At 42.4% G+C, this 15,789-nt stretch overlaps 1 protein-coding gene across 1 annotated transcript in view; it reads left to right on the top strand.

The window, feature by feature from the left end:
* The window catches only part of musk (muscle, skeletal, receptor tyrosine kinase), a 32,634-nt gene extending 21,116 nt beyond the window's left edge, over positions 1–11,518 (top strand). The window contains exons 13-17 of the mRNA XM_037116279.1: positions 353–527; positions 723–909; positions 998–1,189; positions 4,680–4,828; positions 8,764–11,518. Coding sequence (XP_036972174.1) covers positions 353–527; positions 723–909; positions 998–1,189; positions 4,680–4,828; positions 8,764–9,464 — 1,404 coding nt within the window. The 3' untranslated portion in view covers positions 9,465–11,518. The remainder of the gene's footprint in view (positions 1–352; positions 528–722; positions 910–997; positions 1,190–4,679; positions 4,829–8,763) is intronic.
* Positions 11,519–15,789: the final 4,271 nt, after the last annotated feature.

The following is a 15,789-nucleotide window of genomic DNA, read 5'->3' as shown; positions in this document are numbered from 1 at the left end:
CTATCTTTGTTTTGTTTTTTTTCGATGAAGTGTCTGACATTTCCTTGAAAAGTCTGTCCACCAACATCAACTGATCCCCTAAGAGAAGTATGTTTCCTGAGATGCCTGAGGGTCAGCAACAGAACAGAACATAACAAATGATGCTTTACTCAAAAACACTGGTCTGGAAGATCGACAAGAAGTAAAATGCTCCTTTCTAAAATGCTACAAAGAGAACTCAACCTCCCTTGTTCCCATCATTGCTGGATCTATTCTGTTTATTACTTTTTGATAGTACTGTAAAGATTGGTAAAGAACAGGTTGACGTCATTGATGATCTTCTCTCTCTGCTCGGTTCTGGCTTGTGCTGTAGGCTCCCCACCAGCACCGCCTCTCCGTGGACGTGATTCCAGAGCTGAAGAACTCAAACAACCACTGTCGGAACCCCGGAGGCATCAGCGACAGGCCCTGGTGTTACACCTCGAATCCCAACATACGCTGGGAGTACTGCGCCGTGCTGATGTGCGGGGAGATAAGCATTTTCCCAGGTATGGCCTTCTGCTGTTTCGAGGCCACCACTGCAACCTGGGGTCCATATTAAAATGATAATAGAAAATGTGCATGGTTCGAGTGAGACTTTCTACTACTTATTTGTCTACTGTTATTTCATTATCTAATTTCTTCATAATGTTATTCACATCATCACACATCACCTTTATTTGAACTGTCTCTGTGTCCGTTAGTGATAAACCCAGAGTCACCGGGCCCCCGTCAGACCCCTCGCCTCCCTCCCACGGTCACGGTGTCATCTCCGGCTTACTCCATGTCCGTCATCGTCATCATCCTGTCCGCGCTCGCGGCTTCGGTGTTCGTCACCATCACCATCCTCGCCTGCCGCAGACGCAGGAAGCAGTGGAGGAACCGGAAGAGGTGAGATGCATCACAGACGCGATGCACAGTTCTTTATTTACCAGCGCGTCCGGCTTTCAATTCCTTTCCCCCTCTTTACTCTCTGCAGAGCGATGGAGACCCCGACGCTGAGTGCTCTTCCATCCGAGCTCCTGCTGGATCGACTCCACCCCAACCCCATGTACCAGAGGGTTCCCCTGCTGCTGAACTCAAAGCTGCTGGCCCTGGAGTATCCCAGAAATAATATCCAGTATGTCAGAGATATCGGAGAGGGAGCCTTCGGACGGGTTTTCCAAGCCAGGTGAGAGGGGAAGGAGATAGTAATTGATATATGTAATGATATATCTATCGAAGTGGGCAATAAGCGAAGAGAAAAAAGGTTAGAAAATGAAAGGAGAGAGAATGAGAGGCTGAAAAGTCTTCCACTCGAAACAGGAGAGAGACTCCACGAAGAGGGTTATTTTTTGCGGTATTAAATTACTCCGACTAATATTTAATATTGCCATGTCATCATCATAATCGCTGCCAGGGGCTAACATGTTGATGTGGATAATTCTCAGGCAGAGGAAGCGGTCGGATGGGATCCAGAGAGGAGGGGGTGTGGGGGATAGAGTGACTAAACAAGGCCACCAGTCATTCTGAGAACTGCTGCGTCATTCACAAAGTCACAAGGAGAGCAGCTACAGGTGTCACTTTACCTCCACGCTGACCCTGTTCACAGCAAGACACCAAGGTCTCAGACTAATCCCGATAACCAGACTAAATACCAGACATGGGTCATACAGAAGTTGCATTTCTAAAATGTCTCAAATCAATTAAAAATCGGAGTCCTCAGTTATAAAACACTGACAAAAACACCCAAATCTATCTAAAGTATGTCGTTTTCATCCAACCACAGTTTCACAACATCCAAAATGATAAAAAGTAGAGATTACTTTAGATTTTTGATTTTTTTCAAAACCTTGTGAGACTTGAGCACGATCAGACTTTATCTGCTCCTCCCACGCAAGTCTCACAACCCTCTCAGGCCTGTAATGTCCCTGACCAGGAGCCAGCGTCTATTTGACATCAACAAACTCACATTTTCACAAAGAAGAGCTTAAAGGATAAGCGTGGTTCGTGGTTGGAAATAAAACAAATCAAAAGTTGTTATTTGTGTTCCGATGAGCCACAGTCAAAGGTCGAGACGAAAGAGTTTAACACCCGTCAGACCTGCTTACATCGTTCTCTTTTATAGTGTACTGGATTAGTCTTGGAACCAGACACATCTGCTGAGCTCATTTGTTAAAAAGAATATTTGTTTAACCTTTGTTTTATCAGGACTATTCCCATTTGAGATTCAATAACCCCACTGTACTCATATTCACTCTGGCAGATGCGTCTGGCCAGCCTCGCGTTCGGAGCGATATCTAAGACACTTGGTTTTGTTTGGACCAATCACAACCGTTTCTTTTACACGGGAGGTTTTGATAGGAGCACTGTCACCAGTCAACATCTGAAAAGTCCACCAGGTCTGTCCATGTGTCAAACTAGGAAGTGCTGATCAAATATATATATATATATATATATATATATATATATATATATATATATATATATATATATATATATATATATATATATATATATATATGTATATAAAGATTATGTTATGGTTATGGATTTCCTGTCTCTAGTTCTTTTTCAGGAAAAGACACTGCCAGTCAAAAGTTTGGACACACCTCCTCATTTAATGTTTTTTTTCTTTATTTTCATGACTATTTACAGTGTAGATTAGAAGATCACTGAAGGCATCAAAACCATGAATGAACACATGGAATTACGTAGTGAACAAAAAAGTGTGAAATAACTCCAAACATGTTTTACATTTTATATTCTTCAAAATAGCCAGCCTTTGCTTTGATTACTGCTTTTCACACTCTTGCCATTCTCTCGATGAGCTTCATGAAGTCGGCACCTGAAATGGTTTTCTAACAGTCTTGAGGGAGTTCCCAGAGATGCTGAGCACTTGTTGGCCCTTTTGCCTTCACTCTGCGGTCCATCTCATCCCAAACCATCTGGACTGGGTTTAGGTCAGGTGACTGTGGACTCCATCACTCTCCTTCTTGGTCAAATAGCCCTTACACAGCCTGGAGTGTGTTTGGGGTCACTGTCCTGTTGAAAAATAAGTGATGGTCCAACTAAATGCAAACCAGATGGGATGGCATGTCGCTGCAGGATGCTGTGGTAGCCATGCTGGTTCAGTGTGCCTTCAATTTTGAATAAATCCCCAACAGTATCACCAGCACAGCAGCCCCACACCATCACACCTCCTCCTCCATGCGTCACAGTGGGAACCATGTATGTAGAGACCATCCGTTTACTTTTTCTGTGTCGTACAAAGACACGGCAGGTGGAACCAAAGATCTCAAATTTGGAGTCATCAGACCGAAGCACAGATTTCCACTGGCCTAATTTCCATTCCTTGTGTTTCTTGGCCCAAACAAATCTCTTCTGCTTGTTGATTTTCCTTAGTAATGTTTTTTTTTTGGCAGCTATTTGACCATGAAGGCCTGATTCACACAGTCTCCTCTGAACAGTTGATGTAGAGATGTCTGTTACTAGAACTCTGTGTGGCATTCATCTGGGCTGAATGACAAATGAATGAACCTAGGACCAGAGATAAATCAGGGTACAGAACTGGTAATAGCACAGTGTCAGCGGTGTATTGTAGTAGCTGACAGCATTTTCGCAGTAGCAACCTGCATGTAACCAGGCAGATCTGAGACGTCCTTCAGGCTGGCTGGTAATCCTTTAATGAAAGCTGGAATGGTGCAGTACATGGACACCCCTGAGAACATATTGCGCGCCCACACACACACACGCACACATTTGCTTAACTATACATTAGTTTTAACTGAATATCCATAATCTTAAATCATAGAATTAGATGACCAACCAGTTCTTTAAACTTAACCCGCAAGAACTAGTTCTTTAAAAAAAAAAAAAAAAAACATCCTGTTGTCAGAACTGATCAAAATGTCCTCACTATATAACCACACACTGTCTATAAGAGTCTAAAACTAAACATTTCACCTTACAGAGCTAGAAGTTCAAGAGCACAAATACAACCACACTTTACTCCTGCATGCATGACCAGAAATAGGCAGTGAGCAAATACACACTTTTCCCTGTGTGCACATGCACTCAGAAGTACAAATAAATGCAGACACAACGCCTGCATTTAGTAGCACGCATGTTCATCTGTACATGAACACACTCTCTCACATGCATGCACATGCATTGACAGAGACCTAAATAGACCCAAGGAGTAAATCTTCTTCCCTGACAGATGGGCATCAATCTGTAGTTTCCCAGTGTGTGTGTGTGTGTGTGTGTGTATGTGTTGGTGACCAAGTGAGTGTTTCCATATGTGTGTGTGTGTGTGTGTGTGGGTGTGTGCGTGCGTGCATGTAGTTTTGTGTGCAAGCTATATTTAAATCCACACTGAGAAAAAAACATGTTGACTTTGTTTGCCCCTCTCGTGAGCCAACACAGGAAGTGTGTGTCTGTCTGTTTCCTCCAAATGTACGAAATTTACCCCGTGTGCAACACTGATGCAGTTGCACTCCTTTGTAACCACACGGTTACACACACCTTGTAAATGCATGGCTGAAAAACCCGACAACACTTAAATTCCTAATATTGTCCGATGACAGTTACAGTCCTTAAGACCTTAAGAGGTTAAAGTCCTTAATCTCTTCCTCCATTCTTTGTCTTTGCCTAAATATTTCTGTGGATGTCTGTCGCAGAGCCCCGGGCCTGCTGCCAATGGAGTCTTTCACCATGGTGGCCGTGAAGATGCTGAAGGAGGAGGCCTCAGCTGACATGCAGAATGACTTCCAGAGAGAAGCGGCACTAATGGCTCAGTTCGACCATCCAAACATCGTACGGCTCCTAGGTTAGTGTGTGTGTGACTGTGAAGGCTGAAATTAGATTTTCAGAGAGGCAGTGCTAACAGCTGGATTTTAAATTGTCCTGTTGCTAGATCATTGTATTTTTACAGAGATGAGGAAAGTGTAAAGAGATATGGAAACAAAGACAAAGAGTTTTTGGCATCCACCATGTTGCAAAGTCCAGAGCCCCGACCAGATCGCTTGTTGCAAAGGTCACAGGTGTGGAGTACTGCTGCATACGTGGTAGAAGTTGTGTAAAAGCCTTTTGTGGAAAGCTGTGCAAAAATCAAAGAAATTCACCCACCTCAAATGATGTGATCTGAGTCAGTGTCAGTGGGGGGTGAAGATTACCAGTTTGAAAAAGAAAATGAAAATCTGAGGGTGTGAAGATAGAACCAAGCGATCTTATTGGACCTCTGTAGATCACTCTTCATTGGCGCTAGTGGGTCAAGGTTACATCATCTGCCGCTACCATAACACAACCAAAGCTCTGACCGAACTATTGGTGTTCAAGTTGCATTCTATTTTTATTATTTATTTATTAATTTATGTATTATCATTTATTGAGCATGATTTTCATTGTATTTGTTCCTCTAAAATAGTTAAAACACTGGTTTATTTTTCGGAGAAAAAAAAAAGTCTTTGGTTTCAGAGGGGGACCACATGTTCTGACTTGCTCTGTTTATAACCTTCTTTACTTAAACAGCGTTTTGCTCAGTCAAAGCCCGATGCTGTTCATTTTCATCAGGAGCCAAACAGAGGTACTAGTTTAAAACCACTTATAAGGTAAAATCAGACATCAGCAAATACTAGATAACCATGAGAGCATCTTCGCTTTCAGGGCGAGTTCAGCTTTGATTCAATTTCACTTCGGCAGTCATACGCCTGAATTCACTCAGGTGTCACTGTACCATATTCATTTTCAGGCAACATAGTCAAGCTATGATATATAGCCTCTGATCGGATAATTGCATCATCATGCAGTAGCTAAGCCATCTGCTTCATCTTTATTGCTGCTCTTCTTAAAGTCAGTGCAGGAATAGTTTAATTTACCATCTATCAATAGATCCAGCTTGTCACCGTGCACCTGGCAGCTCTTTTCCCCAGTGCCCTCAGAGTGCAGACAAGAGATGGTTTCGCTGTGTTTCAGTTAATGTTTTGCTATAGGAGAAGGAGGCATTGTGCTAAACAGCCCTCTTGGTAAATTAAGTGTTTTTTTCTAAATGTCCTCACAGACTGTAATCATCCTGAATGAAGTCATTCACATCCGATGGTTTTTATCGAAGTGCTATAAAACCACGAGAGATACGGATAGAACAGTGCCTTTGTTGGCCTGAGTGCAACAAATGTCCTCCATTCAAGTTTATCTTTACCATTATGGCCTAATCTAATCTAATACAAACAGCTCACATCTAAATATATTTCCAGGAGGACGTTCAGCCGCGCAACACACTCCACTGTAGCAGAGTAAACAGAGCCATTGGTCATCTGCTATGCAGAAAGATGCTTGTTTACTTTGGTCCATTTTACGACTGCAGTGGTTGTGAAATATTTTAAAATCAACAACCACCACTGAAGGAGGAAAAACTGAGATATTTCAGATGTGTGTCAGACTCCTGGATCGTACGTTCACTGTTTTGAGCGACATCCATTTTGGTCACCTCATCTGCAGAGTGACCCACTAACGCAGAAGTCTCACATGAAACCAGAGTTGATTCAATTATTTAGTTAACCTTTTCTTTACCCTCTGGACTAATAATACAGCGCAAATCATGTGTAAAAATACATGTATCATCCATAACATGCGTGTGTCAGAATCAGAGCTGCCATATGTCTGCATGTCACCATGTGTGCAGAGGATGGGGCCTCTGTGTTCTGTATATTTAGAGATGGAGTGAAACATTTTGATCCAGCTACTGACCTCCAGCCCAGGCGGCTACCGTTTGTGGCAATGCTTTCCCTCCTCACACACACACACACACACACACACACACACACACACACACACACACACACACCCAAGGGAGCAGTAATCAGAGCTTGTTCTCTGGGGAGCCGTCCCACTCTGTGACCCACAGGACATGCACTAACTGAGCCCGACCTCCAAGCCTCCTCTCCTTCCTAAAGTTCCACAAGTTGTTGTTGAGGCTCTTGTGCTGACTTGGACATGACAGTTAGATGGAAAACATTACAGTGAAGAAAAACATTTTTTTGTTTAGATACTGAACATCAAGGTGGCTCATATTTAGTGCAATGAGAATTTGCTGAGAATGAGAACACAGAGAATTTATTGCCTGTGCTTTAAAAGTTATCCAGCTTCCAGTGTTACATACGGGTTTTGCAGCCCACTGAATATGTTTTATAAATTTCGGACCTCGGTGCAGCAAAAACTGATAACAGAAAAGAGTCAAAGTTGACCTTGTTTGCAGCTCTAGGTGTCCTGTGAAGAGTGTTTTGTGTGTTTTGCATTTATTTTCTATTTTATTCATTTTTTGCTTTTTAAAAAAAACGTTTTTAGCAGCCACTGTCGGCTCCAGTGATTGGACGGGGAGGGTGACAAGAAGGGTTTTCAAATCGTAGCAATGTTTAAACCAAAGTCTCAATGACTTAATCGCTGCACAATTGAGATTCTCGATGTCTTGCATGATTTTAAACACATCTCTGCAAAATTCAGCCTGAGATGTGTGGTATTTTAGGTAACTCAATTTTGCTCTGTTTAACAGTTTGAAATGCTTTGGACTACTGGTGTATCATTGAGGTTCAATTTATGTTTCAAACAGAAGCAGTGAAGTGCACTGAATCAAAATTATGATTGTGGCCAGTATGACTCAGTGCACTAAGCCACAGTAACTCCACTAATCGTGGGTTGAATTGGAAAGAAGACAGAGGAGATCTGCGAGGCCTCAAGCTAAAACTGACTGTAGAAAGAGAAACTGAAACTGCAGGCTGGATCTAGCGGGTTATATTTTCTTTCTCTCGCTGGCAGACGCAGTGATTTGTTATGATTTTTTTTTTTTCCACAGAGTCATAAAGTTCTCAAAATCCAGTGAATGCCAGGTTACATGAATGGCGCGTCTACAACTTCTGCAGGGCTGTTGGAGCTCTGCACAGCCTTAACAGTGTGCTGTAATGCCTCTGAGCAGTGCACACTGCAGAAAGCATCCAGAGGAATGTGTAGATAAACAAGCGGACAGCCAGTCTTTTATAGGGGTAAAGTAAATAAGTAGTAAATAAAGCAGAGTGATGTTGGTGTGTGGAAACCTCTGCCTTTGCTAGAATATCCTGCCTTTATACCCACCAGACCTCAGTCAAATTTCTGTAAATTTAAGCGAAATTGATTTCTCGATCATGCAAACATTCCTCCAGGAGTTATGTCCGCTGTATTTGATGGGGCAGGCGAGTCCAAAGACCAAGCATGCAAAGAAGTTCAGTAGTGGAGGCTGTTGGAGCGCACCGCCGCCACATAAATCCAAATATTTTGAGTTTCCACAAACCTGAATTAAGTTCTTCATAATCCGATCGGAGATTAACAAAAAAGTTTGGCCACAATCATACCACTCCCACAGCACCCAGTGCCCACAGCATGGACAGGACCAGGAGAAACACGAGGCCAATTCAGAAACATACTATGTTTACATGACAGGGGCAGTAATGTAAGACTGTACGTCCACTGTGCATGAGCGTTTATTCTCGGGCGTGTACACATCACAGATGGTTCCGTCTGTGTTTACGTCTCGGCTGAATATTTATTTACATTTTACAGTGAATGAACTCATTGAATGATCTACTGTACTGTTTGAGCGGCGTTTAATGATGTCACCGATGTGTTTATGTGGTTGAGTATGTGTGCTTGCGGTGGGAATATGCACGGCTCACAGGCCTGCTGTATGTTCTGCTCGGATCGTGAGGTAAAAATCACCTGTTTGCTTTTCTCCCGCAGGTGTGTGCGCGGTGGGTAAACCCATGTGTCTGATGTTCGAGTACATGGCCCACGGTGACCTCAACGAGTTCCTGCGCCGCCGATCTCCCACCCAGTCGGTGCGCACCCTCAGCCGGGCCAGCCTGTCGGGCCGCAGCTTCTCCTCGGAGGTGGAAGGCGGCGGTCTCTCCTGCACCGAGCAGCTGTCCATTTCCAAGCAGATCGCCGCAGGGATGGCCTACCTGTCAGAGCGCAAGTTCGTCCATCGTGACCTGGCGACGCGGAACTGCCTGGTCGGGGAGGAAATGGTGGTGAAGATCGCCGACTTCGGCCTCTCCAGGAACATCTACTCAGCCGACTACTACAAAGCCAATGAGAATGATGCCATCCCCATTCGCTGGATGCCCCCAGAGTCCATCTTCTACAACCGCTACACCACCGAATCGGACGTGTGGGCGTACGGCGTGGTGCTGTGGGAGATTTTCTCCCACGGGATGCAGCCGTACTACGGTATGGGTCACGAGGAAGTCATTTACTACGTGAGGGATGGTCACATCCTCTCCTGTCCCGAGAACTGTCCTCTGGAGCTGTACAATCTGATGAGGCTCTGTTGGAGCACGCAGTCATCAGACAGGCCCAGCTTCAGTAGTATACATCGGATACTGGAGCGGATGCATCAAAACACACTGACGATAACCGCTGACGCCGAGGCTGACTGCTAACCCCGGAACATTTCACAGAAAAATGTTTCACAAAAAAAAAACAAACAAAAAAAACAATGACTTACGTAGTGATTTGGTGCCTGACAACACACTTTGCTTGAACCCTCCCAAGGAGCACAATATAGGGAGAACTTAAACTGCAAAAAACAGACATGAATAAACACGTAAATAGCTCATTCTTAAAAGAATACACCATTAAATGCAGCAAAATAATATTGACAATAAATATTGCTATTCATTTATATAAAAAAAATAACAAACAGATTTTTCACATTTAATCGCCTCTTTATTTATTTATCTTTACTTTTCTTTACTCCTCTGTTAAATCGGCGCTCAAAGCAGGTCCTGCAACGTATGACAGTTTAGTGGCTTGGATTAGAATATTATTACATTTTTTTTTTATTTATTTCAAATGTTGATAGTTGAGTCCTCCATACAATCATCCACAGAATTCCCAAAGAGTGTTTAAATCATTCATCCTGCCCATTTTTTCTTTCAGGATGTTTTTCTATCGGCCATCATATCACAGTAATTTGCATATTGTGTACTTCTTCATTTCAGAGGTGTTTTTTAAGGAGTGACGTAGTGTTTTCAGACTCTTAACTCGCCACTCCTGGACATTAACCAGCACACATCCATTAAACAGATATTAATTATTTATTCAAGGAAAAAATGCATGTATAAACTCTTTGCAAAGACTGACCCCTGACCCCAGAGTCCTTTAAAGACTTGAAGCCACTAAACATGCAGATACATCCTCAACGGTTTTAGATACACTTGTATTCAAACATTATGCTACGTCCATTGCATGTGCAATAGTTGATTTTGTTTATCTTTTGTTTTTCGAGCTGTTGAGCTGTTGCAGACGATCTGACCACGGAACATGAGGCTTAGAAAGAGAGTGGGACGCGACAGTTGACGCTTCATCGTCACCTCTAATTCCACAGTGGCACACAATCACTTTAAACCATTGCTGTTGATTGTTTTTATAGACAAGTTGCTATTCCATTTTTGGGCATTCTCCTTTAACTTCCGTGTTTCTTTTGCATCATGTTTATCTTTGTCTTTTTGTGTGAAATTTACTGTTTGACCGTGTTTGACACAGTGTTCGACGATATAAGTAAGTTATAGTTGCATTGAGTCAACTATATTTGTATTATGTTTACTGAGGAATTCAGCAGAAACTCATTAACTAAATTAATTTTGGTGCCTTGAAACAACAAATGGGCATTTTGTGCGCTTTGGCACCCCCCATTAGTTTCTGAGTGCCACACCACTGCTGTAAATACAGATCCCAGGTCTGGAACAATGTGTACTCAATATGTCATAACAATTTTGAGGGTTGAAGTCTTACGCCATGATCCTACCCTAGAAATAAGTGATAGGGGGATGAAGAGGCACCATTCACCCTGTTACAAGATACTGAACTGTCAACATGATTTTGAAGCTGTTATTTTATGGTGAATAGTTACATATTGTTGCTTTAACATAGATACTTCAATGAGTGAAGGATGGCCGAAATGTCTTTAATTATCAAAAATTTCTTCTGAAAGAGTAAATCTCACATAGTCTCTCTTACAGATCATTCTTTGCTCTCTGGTCTCAGTTCAGCCGAGCTAAAATGAATTGGGTTCATGTTGTTACACGATGTACGTAGATGTACGTTTTTCTTGAGTCAGTCCGTCTTGTCATGTGGATTATTCAAAGTTTCTGTTCTCTTTACTGTGTTTTCTTCAATAAAGCAGGTAAGAGGAGTATTCTAAGCTGATGAGAACACAGTGATTCTTAGTTTAAGGTGACTGTACGCTAATAATGTGTTTTTAGTCCTGGTCCTGGACATTTTCTCTGCCCGACACACCTGATTCATCAAAGCAGACTTGCCTCAGTGGATCAACACATCTTTGTTTCTTTTTTAAATGTGTGATGTTACTCGTTTGTTATTTGTTACATAAGATAATGACGCAGGTTTCCCTTCACCCCCCCCCCCCCCACTTAAGTAAAAATGTTAATTTGTATGGCTTGCAAATAAAAAAAGAATAATTAAAGACATTTGTACTGAGATCTGGACAACACGCGATCATATTTTTTCTCATTCAGAGGTGTGCATGCAAACCACATGCTGACAACAGATGTTTTAAATAATATTAATGTAAAACGTTTCGAGGAAATATGTGTAGAATTATCTTAATTGATCAAAACACATAACAGCTGGAGAGAGATGATCAGATTGAGTTCATATGAATTGCCAGCCAGCCACAAATGGATGTTTGACTCTCATTACGCCACTAACAGGGGAGAAGATAAAGCTCTGGTCATTAATGTGATCAATCATTATTAATTAAGGAGCTTTGGAGAGCTTTCTTGCCTGAATATGCTCAGCAAATGTAAAGGGAATGTAACCAATTTGGCTTTTAGATATCTTGTGTGCAGAAATGACAAAATGTTCAAAACCATCGAACAAATTTTGAGATATTTTAATTTCTCTGGAGCCGTAAAGTGTTGGAATGAAGGATGGACGGAGTGCCAGCATCAGTCCTGTCAATCTGAGCCCAAGTGTTTTGCTGTACCTCATAGAAACTAAATGGGAGGCAGCGGCTCCACCTAGGCTGCTGTTTTCCGGTGTGGCTTTATGGTGAGGGTGTTGAACAGCAGTAAAATCAAACCACATCCACAGACGCGCCCGCAGCAAATGACACGTGGCCTGAAACTTCCTCAGTATCACTCGGAGGGCAGCTTTTCAACAAACAGTGCGGCTGAGGCATGAAGACGATGGGGCAAACGCAGACATAAAGAATCCCTGCAGATGACAGAGAAATAATCATAGAAAAGTATTGATTTTCAACATGTTTTTTTATGACACTGGGCAAGATGGACCGTGCATTTTTTTCTCTTTGATCCTTGACTCTGTTTTCAGTGTCTTTTTCTCTCTGTTCATTTAATCACAAGCCTCTCCCTCGTCTGTAATAGCCCCCCACCCACAGGAAAAAAAAGTACTTCACCATGTGGATGCTGCAGTGTCAGTGCCCACCACAAGAGGGATCAAAGGGGTGAACTGAAGCAGAAAAACAGATTCGCCTTCAACATGTGCACAATTCTTTTTTTTTTTTTTTTACAGTGCATTTCTGCCTGCGTGTTTTGCACTGCGGGTTTGTATACTGTATGTGCAAATGTGTCCCTATGTGTGAATGTGAGTTTTATGGAGGGCGTGTGTGTTTTTGAGGATGCACAATGTAAACTGTTTAAATAAGGCAGCGCAGAGTCTGGCCTGGATTTTGCCATCCCTCTTCTCCTTGATCTAAACTGTGGATCAGACTGTCTCACTCCCACTTCCTCTCGTGCTCTTTCCTCTCCTCACACCTCCCACAGATTTCTCTGTCAGCACCGCATTTACTCCCAATGAAGTTTTTTTCATCCTCGCTGTTTCTTACTTGAACTCATTATCCTCTGTTCTTCTGGAGACTATTTGTATTGTAGTCTCAGACGGGATATTTTTGTTACCCATCACAGTGAATCTTTCCTAATTTCACGAAAGACGATGGAAGAGATTTTATTAGATGTTCTCAATCAAACTATGGGTAAGCACGACCACAAAATTTGATTTGGATCCAATGCCGAGTATGCCGGTAATGTGTCATTAAAAATATCTATTGGTTCCACGCTTAGAAATGTTGAAACGCCATCCTTGAACAGTGGTTTCTTACCTATCAGCTATCTGATCAGTTGTCAGTGCCCTGAAATCTTGTCAGAAATATCCAGCTTTGTTGCCAGTGACGCAGCTACCAAATGTCCCAACATCTTTTTTGAGAATATTCAGTGGTTTCACACTTACAAATATTAAACTTTGTTTGGAACACTGGTCTCTGGCTTATCAGCCATCTTATCTAGCTGTCAGAGTTCCAATGTTTCATCAAAAATATCCGGTTTTGTTGACATGGCTGGTAAATGGACTATGGACTCTTCTTTAGTATATTCAGCAGTTTCACACTTGCAAATGATGAAATGCCATCTCCAACAGTGATATCACGCTTAACAGCCATCTTGCCTAGTTGTTAATTTCCTGACACTTCATCAGAATATCCTGTTGTGTAATGGGCAGAGCTGACATCTTATTAAACACATCCAGTGGTTTCACATGTAGAAATGTTGAAGCACAATCTCAAACAGCGGTCTCTCGCTTCTCAGCCATCTCGCCTACAGCAATTGTCAATGTATTGACATTTCATCAAAGATATCCAGTTTTGTTGCCATGGACATGGGTGGAAAATGTACCAACAGCTCTTTAAGAATATCCAGTGGTTTCATACTTTGTTGAAACGCCATCTCTAACAGTGGTCTACAAATTAATCGTATCCATGGTTTCCAGGGACACAGACTGAACATTTGATTCTGGTGACTTTATTCTCATCGCCTCCTCTCCGCTGCTCTTTCTGCTATAATCTTCTTCTGTCATTTCTTTCCTCCCTCTCCATCGCCACTGCTTCCTTTCTTATCTGTGGTTCCAGTCAGTTCCTTGTCGCTGTCTCCATTTGCTCTTTCTTTTTGAAAGTCAAAATGTATGCCAGCTGCAGATACTGGGAAGTTACACTCATTCAGGGTGAATTAGCCTATTGTCCTTTCTTCAAACAAAAGGTTTATCTAAATGGACCCTCCAACCTTCCTGCCAAATTGTAATAGAAGGATCTCAGTGTTTAGAGACAAGAGATTTGTTCTGCCATGAAAAATCACTTCCTGTTTTGTCACGATAATCTCCTCTGGTTCAGGACAGACATTTTATCACGTTTCAAAGGAAGCTGGATGTGTTTCGTGTGTCGACATCTTCTGACCGTTTCAACAGAAGTGCGATTCCTAGCTGTCTTGGCACGTTAGCAGCTCCACTTTTAATGTCTTGTTGACATTTCCACGCATCATAAATTTTGTTGGCAACAAGAATACTGACTCTCTCCATTCAAATCATTAGCACGACCCTATCTGCAACACATGCAGGGGGACATCGGACCATAGGGGGCATATTTGTCAATCAGCAAACCTTGCTGGGAACCACGGAAAGTGTCTGTATTGACATTGTGACGAAGATGTGACATCCAGATCACTCAGCGGCAGCGCAGAGGAACTTCCTGTGCAGCCGCAGCAACTCTGATTGGCCCATTCGTGGAGAAACAGGACGTAGGGAGACATATATCAGTCAACTGGAGGCTAACACTCTAGAGCTGTGGAACAATAAACATAGATCACACACACACACACACGCACACACGCGCGCACACACACACACTCACACACACACACACAGACCATTTTTCCAGTAAAAACATTTGGCTGCTGCTGCTTGGACTGCTGCTTAATTCATGTCACACATGACACAAGGTCGCCCCAACCACTCTTCAGTAGCGTTAAACACACACACGCACACACACGTACGGTGCAGCACTTCTTGTAGCCTCTGATTTACGTCGCAGTCCTGATTCTGCACTATAATGTCCTTCATTTCAAGCTTTTAGTTTCAGAACTGCGTCGTATGCTGGTCAGTATTTGCTTCCATTGTTTTGCTGTGTTTATTTGCGGTGAAGGGGCCATTCAGAAGCACAATGGATTAAAGGTACAAGTATGTAGTTTGGGGGGAGCAATTTGAGTCAGAAGAGAAAGATTTTCATTGGCTGACTTTTTTTTATGCCTAAACATATTAAATAGACACACTCTCTTGGTTTTCATATCTGAATAAACTGAACAAACAAATTGACCCTGAAGGACAACACCATCTCATACTGTTGTACTTTGTTTATATGTGGTGGACCCTGCCACCTTTCTAGCCTCAGGCAGTGTTCTGGGGACCTTATTTTCCACCGAGAACAGCTTATTTATTCAGTTATGGAAAAGATAGATATATCTGAGATCATTACCTCATTAATATTGTAAATATTAAGATTCTGACTTTGAATTTCCCCTTCAAAACTACATATTGCCCCTTTAATAGTGATATTTCATCACAAAAGCACAATCAAATACTCAAATGCCCATGGTATTTTTGGTCATCTGTTCATTGCTCTATATGAAGGTTAGATAAAGTGTCATAATCTTACAAAATTTTAAACTATCTGCAGCACTAGTTCACTTCTGTTACAAACATGGCATAGGGGAAACCCTAGCTCAACATGTAGATGAGACTTCCCTCTTCCCGTCTCCCAGGCACCACCAGCAGCAAAGTGTTTTCAATCTAGCACACAAACAGACATGTCGGCAGTCTGGCTGAGAGCTGAGAGACAACCGAGTGGAGCCGGCCCTTAAACTTCTGGCTTGAAGGCTGGAACCAATCAGCTCCCTCCCACAG

This window comes from Acanthopagrus latus, chromosome 12 (genome assembly GCF_904848185.1).
Source record: "Acanthopagrus latus isolate v.2019 chromosome 12, fAcaLat1.1, whole genome shotgun sequence".
Taxonomy (NCBI): Eukaryota; Metazoa; Chordata; class Actinopteri; order Spariformes; family Sparidae; genus Acanthopagrus; species Acanthopagrus latus.
Note: the sequence above shows the minus strand (reverse complement) of the source record. Positions and strands in the feature narration are given on the sequence as shown.